At 37.4% G+C, this 8203-nt stretch overlaps 1 protein-coding gene across 2 annotated transcripts in view; it reads left to right on the top strand.

The window, feature by feature from the left end:
- The window catches only part of UBE3D (ubiquitin protein ligase E3D), a 78613-nt gene extending 72340 nt beyond the window's left edge, over positions 1-6273 (top strand). For both annotated transcript variants that reach the window (XM_053974229.1, XM_053974228.1), the window contains one exon: positions 5371-6273. In XM_053974229.1, the coding sequence (XP_053830204.1) occupies positions 5371-5391 (21 nt within the window). In that variant the 3' untranslated portion in view covers positions 5392-6273. The remainder of the gene's footprint in view (positions 1-5370) is intronic.
- Positions 6274-8203: the final 1930 nt, after the last annotated feature.

Below are 8203 nucleotides of genomic sequence, written 5' to 3' on the forward strand. Positions count from 1 at the left end.
CACTTTCTCTGATTCTTTTTCCACAGTAGAAGTGTATTCTATGTACAGGGCATCTTGACTGCAGTATAATTGCAACCACACAAGCAGTTGTACTAGCTGTAGTTATTAAAGCTTAAGCCATAACACTTAGCACTAGCCATAACATTTGTAGCAATACAAATCTGGATGTATTAGACTGGTTTGAAGCTTTGAGTATATGTTATCTTTCAAATCCAGCTGTACATGTGGAAAAAACCACTATCCTCATCTTTTCACTCTCATTTCCACCGGAGATTTGTCTCTCCCCTGTGATCTGCCAGGAGAATTGTTTGTGCAAGCCTTCCCTTTCTTGTTTCTAGGATAAACCCATCCATTTAGTGCAGACCAGAAGGCAGAGTTTGGTGTATCAGTCTGATTTCACCAGACAGTAGGAGAAACTCTGAAGTGGTCTTTTGTGCGGAGAGAGGAATGGTAACTTGCAGCAGAGAGACACCATGAGCCTGTGAGATTAGTATCATCCAGCACAGCTGGATCTAGGAGCAGAGTTCTGCCCACAGCTGTCCTTGTCTTTTTGGGAAGGTTATTCTCTTCCCCTGTGCACATGGATGGCATGGCATTGCTTGATTACCTGTCAGCCTTGAGTGGAAATAAATACAGCATTTGATGTTGATTGTAGGCTGTAGCCTTGCTGGTGTGTAATCAGCGTTTCCTCTGCAGTCATTTCATCACGCCTGATTTCACACTAGCACATGTGCAGCATTGAAGCATGGGTATCTGTCTATGTACAGACTGTCTGTTGCAGTAGATATGATTTAAGATAGCCATGTAAGTTGTGTTCTTCTAAAACACAATGTAGCATTATGAACTGGGTGTGGGAGTGTTTAAAAATTGGTCTAATGTTCAAAGAAGACAACAGTAAAATGTCTTTTATACATTTAAACTTCAGGTTTGAGCTGGGTGGTGTTTCATTATTTGTTGTGCAGTGCAAAAACCACAGTAGTCATATTTTAGGAAGCATTTAGAGATGTAATTTCTTCTGCTGAAACTGAAGCATACATAACTACTTTCAACCCACTATTTTCCTTTATAATTATGCAGGAGTAAACTGAAGCACAATTCCCTCTCTAAAACTGAAGAGAAATTCTGTATCTTCTACGTAGTTTTGTTTAGCTCTTAGGAGAGACATAGGTATTAAAAACCCTTCATTGTCAGCTTTGAGAGACATACATAGGGATTTTTTTGCACCATTCACTTGGACTCCTTAAAAGAGAACAACGTAAGAACAGTTTCAAAGCTTGTGTTACAACATGGGAATGCAACTTTTGACGTATTATTTCCTGTTTTGTGGAAGTAAGGATCTGGTTCCTGTTATGGTTCTTGCAGCTGATTTAAAGATTGAACTTCTTTTTCCTTGCTTAGCTGATTTGCAGATTGCATTGCTTTAAAATATGTTGTTTACCTGCTACTGTCTTGCTCCTGCTTCTCTTACAGCAGTCATCCAGTCTGCCAGCTCACCTAGTGTTAGCACTTGGTAGAAGAGATTTTTTTTCACCAGCTTCAGCCATCTGAAACCACCTTCTTTTATCTCTAAATTCGTTAGGTCTCCATAGTTTAAAAAATATTTTAAGAAGTTGTAACTGTTTTCTTTCACCTTTTACTCCTCGGTGTTTGGACATATTTCACTTGACCAGGCTGCTCATGGCAAGTGGAATTTGAACTAGATAATCTTTATGGGTCTCTTCCACCCCAAACCATTCTATGATTTTCCTGAGAAAGCCAAGAGAGTACATCTTCCTAAACTGAGCATTATTACCTGGATTTCTAAATTTGTCCTGACTCCGAGAGATTCTAACAGAGCTGATGCTGCTTTGTTGTTTACCAAAAGAGTGATTTTGTAAGATATATCTATTGTTCATATGTCTGTGGTGCTCTGGGGCTTCCTCTGTATTGATATCTCTTAAAATGCTTGAAAATGTGGAGTTTATGTTTGTTCATTATCCAGAGGTCTTGGCAGCTTCTGGCTCTGTGGAAACTAATGGGATAGAGAGCTGATATACACTTGATACTCTGTGACATAGTAAGATTAAATCTTCAGAAATAATTGAGAGGAAAGGAAAAAAAGAAAAAAAAACAATGTCTCCTGTCATAGAAGTATGGATGGTAGAGTACATAAATTGTTCTTAAGGGTGAATTAATACTGGCTATCCTGAGCACTTTAAGAAGGGGACAATGTGCTGAGCTAAGGTCAATAAAAAAAACTGATCAGAGAATTGACTTTTATTCTGAATTTAGTAATAAACCTATGTAAATGAGATAACTGTTTGGCACGTTATTTTTCTTTCAAAATGCTCTCATAGCAGTGAAATACTGATGTCCAGCCTGCTGAAAGCATTGCTACTAAAGCTGGAAGAAGATAGTAGCTGTCTGTTTTGTAGAGAATGTATCCTAATAGATGGAAAAGTGGGGGAGAACCATGTAGTCCCATTTTCCCAACCTATAGTAATTCATTTATTATGTAGAATGTATAATTTACTGCTGTTTAGATATCTAACTGCAGCTGCAGTAACAGTATAATAAAGGAATCTTTTATATGCTTCATATTGAACTTTGGATGGATAAGGTAAAACTTCATAAGTGGTTTCATTTCAGTTGATTTTGTTCTGAAGTACTTTCATGGGTTGCAGGTGTTTTTTAAACAGCTTGATTTGCATTTTTTTTTACTCATATGTCAGCTGTAGGAGTGATCTAATGTGCTCTTTTCCTTCATATTGGTAGTAAATATAAACACAGACAGTAATAATTTATTACTTTTGTTGCTTTTCAGTTTATTAGGCAGTAGGAGAGCCTAGCAGTCTAGGGAAGCATTATGTTCCAAATAACTCTCTCAAAGGAGAAGAACAGTGTATTTCATGCATTATAAAATATAGCAGGCAGTCAAATTAAACAAATATATCCACTCTAATGTTACTTCAAAACTGTGTAGCAAAGGAGTCTGCAATCTCAGGTAGAAAAATCTGCCTAAAATTTTGAGTCTTGTGTACTGAGATGGTTATTTCTTTTCTTGATTTTTCTATTTTTTTCCTTGCAATGCAAGGACAAATCTCCCATATTGTTAGTGTCAATGTGAGTTTTGTCTTTGATTTGCCTGGTGCCAGGGTTTCATTCCTAGCCTGTATAACTTATGACTTTTCCACAGAGCTAAGATTTTACGTTTGCTCATAATTATGTATATGTCTCTACTTTTCTGAGCAACTAAATCATGAGAAAGGTGACAAACATATTGATTTTGCTTTCAATTTTTGTCTTTGAGGGTGGGAATCTTTGGCATAGTGGATAAATTTCCCTACATGATGAGTAGTCTCTGACTTTTACAACACCCCTTGGTTGAGCTGACAGAAATTATTTTGATGTAGCAGCTTACTGCAGGAAAATGCTGATGGAGCTGAAAAAAACACTTCATGGACATGTGTCAGTGTGATGAGATTTTCATGGGAAAAACAGGCCAACTTCCAACCTGGCCAGCCAGCTGATTGCTGGCAAGGTTTGCCTATAGACATTTCTGAAAATGTATGTTCTTTAAATCATAGAATCATAGAATGCTTTGGATGGGCTGGAAGGGACCTTAGAGATCATCTCATTCCAACCTCCCACCACAGGCAGGGACATCTCCCACTAGACCAGGTTGCTCAAAGCCCCATCCAGCCTGGCCTTGAGTACTTCCAGGGAAGGGGCATCCACAGCTTCTCTGGGCATCCTGTTCCAATGCCTCACCATCCTTACAATAAAGAATTTCTTCCTTATGTTTAACATAAGACAAGAAAATTTTTGGTTTTGAATTTTAGTTCCAGTTTGGAAGAAGAAAAGAATGATTTGGAAATGTGGGAGATTTCAGGGATCTCCGTTTTGTTGTCTGTACAAACCCTTCCATGCAGTAACTGCAGTTTTCTACTGGGTTATTTCTGTTAGTCTTGGAGTAGCAAAAGAGTGTTCAGGAAGTGAGTTTGCATGATTTTTTTCTATTCCTAGCCAAGAATTGTTGTCATGTCCCATTTATGCCTTGTATATGTATTATTTAAACATGAATCTTTTTTGTGACTGATTCTGTGAGAGCCATCTTAGATATGTTAAAAATTGCTCTTTTTTTTGCATCCTTTATAGCAAGCATATAACTCTCTTAAGCATACTTTGGGCACAGGATCCAAAAGGAGTGTTCTAACTCTGTTTTATCCTCTATTCTGAGTACTCGGTGATATTTTATGCTTGCATTCAATTCCCTCTGGTTCATCATGCTTCATGAGTTGTTTTGTCACAGCACTGAGTGGTGTTTGGGGTCATCTCTGAAAATTCAAAGTTGTAATTGATGGTAATTTTAGTCTTCACTTCACTGCAAGAGCTTTCAACAGAAAGTTGAAAAAGTGTCTGGCTCAGAAGTTTTTTTCTTGTATGTTTTTCATCGGACAGGAGAAATAGGTTCTATATTTTCAGAAGACAGTCGTGTAACCTGGTAGTCTTTTTTTTTTTTTTTTTCCTTCTTGTGCTTTTGTGACGGCATCTGTACATCTGTTTTTCTGTCTTTGTGATCAGCAAAAAATATGTGAAGCAATTTCCTTGGCAGATAAGAATCTGGATGTGTCATTTCCAGTCAGCTAACTTAACTTTCTGCATTAGTATACTGCAGATCCTGAAGAAGGCTAAACAAAACCAAAACCATACAGGAGAAACTGCTGCATGCACATGACCAAGAACTAATAAATTTGGGACAGCAGAAATCCTATAGATCTCTTGTATTTGATAGATCACCTTCCCTCTAAATAACTGTTAGACAGTTCACTTAGTGCAGTAGAGAGAAGAAGTACATCATTTGCTATCTTCTGATCATATACAAGTATTTGTCTTCTCCCCTCAGGTAAGATTTTGGTTCCTGGTTATTTCAAAATGTAAGGCAGTTTTCTATATGACTTTGGACTTCTCATCATGACTTTGGAATCAGGATTTGACTTAAGAGTGACAGCACTGTTCCAACAAACTAATATTCAGACAAAACTGGGAATGTATCAAAGATTTAATCTAAGCTAGTTTCAAAATACGATCAAATAACCTTTGAAGTTAGATGAGATAAACATTCTTTGTTATCCTGAGGGAAAAAAAAGTTTTAGTTCTGCAATGCAGGCAGTGCTTAAGCAAAAAAAAAGAAAGTTTGGGAATTTTTAGGAGACAGGTAGAGAAGAGGTGGAAAAATAACAAATACAGCCTCTGTTTTCTCATTGCACTAGTGTGTTATTAAGTAAACATATTATTATAATATATAATTTCTGTTGTTACAAAGAAGCATCTTTGTTTTACCTGCAATGTTGAAATTAATCACAGTATTGTTTCTGCTTCCTTTTATAGGTTGCCTTTTTGAAGATGTGAAGAATGAAGATACCTATGTTGAAAACTCTTGTTAGATTTATTTTCTGCAGAAATGTGTACAGATAACTTCCAATGGTGGTACAAGAAGATCCCCTGGCAATACAATAGAAAATGGGGTGGGGTGGATGGGTGTATTCTTCATATCTGAATGTGTTTCAAAACCAAAGACAGAGTTGACTTTTGTATCCAGTGCATTCTTAGATGTCATTCTAAGAGTGGCTTACCTGTCACTCCTGTGACATCCAGCTGGGATGACTATTATGATGTCTTCACTGCCAAAAGGAAATTACATGTGTATCTTGTACTACACTTACCAGTGTTTGACAGCAATGTATATATCCTTAGGAAAGTTCACAACTGGTAGCAAATATTTTAAAATGTCATGGATACTAATGTGAGTTCTTTACCTTTGCTGGTGAAGTTAGAGGTCCAACTTTAAAACATAAAATCTGTTTTTTGTAAAACTTATGTTTATCATATATATTGTTTCTGAATTAAGATTAGCCTCTTTGCTTGAGTGAAGGAAGACAGTTTCTGCATTCCTACATCATATGATGTTTTGGATAATCAAGGTTTTATGGTTATTTGGAATAATGATTATTATTTCAAGGGCATGCCCTTTACTCATTAAATGATCCTAACGTAGGAAGTGATCCTACAAAGTGTTGGATACCTCAGTTTTACACATCCAAAGACAAGGAGCTGAGGCCTCACAGCACCCACTCTGGATATAATTTTTCTGTTATTATTTTAGTTTTCAGTATTGAAGGAAGAACAAAATTATTTTGACTTTTGTATTCAGGGATGAAATTATCTTGCCCCAAGATATTTTGTCTATGCACCAATGTTGAGTCATTTTATAAATAAAATATTTTTCCTGAATTAGTTTACCATTTGTTCTGCCGAATTTCTGTGACAGTTTCAGGTTCCCATGATGCCTTGAGAAGGCTGACCTAGAACAGAGACTAGACAGAGTTAAAGAATAAAGTAGGTATTTATTAAAAGGCCTCAGTGGATACACCTTGGGCAGTGTAAGAGCCCAGCCAGGGCTACACCCAAGATGAACCCAAAATGGTCACAAAAAAATGGACGACCGGTCAGGAGGTCTCACACTTTTATGAGTTTTGGTCCATTTGCATATTGGGGTTAATTGTCCAATTATAGCTTCAGGTTATGAAGTCCCATCCTTTGTGTTTTCTCTCTTCAGTCCACCATTGCTTATGCTCTTGGGCCTGAAACTTGTAAGGGTTGTCCTTGGTCTCAAGCTAGAAAAGGAATTGTTTTGTCTACCTACTCTGTGAAGAGAGCTTACTGACACTTAATATGAAGCTCAGAATTACACACCTAGGCAGCACAGAATCTAAAAATATGAATGCTAAAACCTAAGGCATCATTTCTCCCCTTTAGAGGCTTGACAAGGCCTTTACCTTGTTGAGTCTCTATTTTAAATATCTACTAATAATAGGTACTTAGTAACAGACAAGTAACAATAATAAACAATTAACAATAACAAACATCTAAAAATAATAAATATCCAACAACAGATAAATATCTAAGTATCTAAGTATTACTGAGCAATTTGTGGAAGGAAATAATTCATACTACACCAAAACATTCCATCTTTAAAATAGTTTTCAGCCTCTTTAAATTACCCCTGTCCTTATTCTGCATGTATGGAGCAACCTTCTTCATAACAGCCCCTATGGTGCTGTGGTTTGTGGCTCCAACATCAATATTTTAACTATAGTGGAACTTTCTCTTATTTCTCACTCTGCACCCACTTCCCCCAGTAAAGAGGGGCAAGAAGTTAGCAGGGAGACACAGCAGGGACAGCTGATCTGAATTGGCCAAGGGGGTATCCTGTACCATACAGCATCAAACACAGCAGTGAAAGTGGTGGTAGAGGAAGAAAGGGGAAGAGGGGTGTCTTCCAAGTTTGTGGTTGCTCAGAGAATACCTGAGCATTGGTCTTCTTGTGGGAGGTGATGAGTTACTGCCTTTGTATCAATTGGTTCCATTATTGTTTGATCTTTTTTTTTTTTTTTTCCCTCTTCATTTATTAAACTGTCTTTCAACTCACAGATTTTCTTGCTTTTTTCTTCCTGTTCTCTGCCTCATCATGCTGGTAAAGGAACAAGGGCATGAGTGAGTAGCGAGATGGGTGCTTGCTTACCTGCTGGCCAGGGTTGACCCACCACAATTGCAAGTAAAGTTGTGAAATCCCCAAAACAAAAAGAATGAATCTCTCTGTTCACTCTGCCCTCCCATTTGGGGACATTTTCCTTCTCAATGTTCTCAATGGTCATAGTTGTCTGTCTGTGTCTGTACCAGCAGCAGGGCAATTTGACACATTTAGTGTCATTTTTTCCTTTCTTTGATTCTAGCTCTGGGACGTTTACTGACATTTAACTACTGAAATTACTGGAAAATATCAGACCACATATGATAATATATGATTGTCTCAGATGTCTTTCCATTTGAAAATAGATTAATTAGGCCATGTTCAGAAAATAAATGATCGTGTGCTTTCCCAGGTACCAGGCAATACATTATTCAGAACTCCTGTTTTTGAAGACAACTTTATTGGGTCTTTTTTATCCCCTCCTATTTTTTATGTCACATTTCCTACTGAGCCAGTAGTGGATTTGAGGTTTGACAGGTTCATTTGACACTTTCTTGAAATCTCTCTGCTTCATAAAAGCAAAACTTGGCCTTTGTTATCTTTGCAGTGAACCATGGGCTCTTATAAAAAATGGACTTAGGTTCAGAAAGACTGCTGAGTTCCCCTCACAACTTCTTCCTTGACCCTTAC

The sequence above is a fragment of the Vidua macroura genome, chromosome 3 (genome assembly GCF_024509145.1).
Source record: "Vidua macroura isolate BioBank_ID:100142 chromosome 3, ASM2450914v1, whole genome shotgun sequence".
NCBI lineage: Eukaryota > Metazoa > Chordata > Aves > Passeriformes > Viduidae > Vidua > Vidua macroura.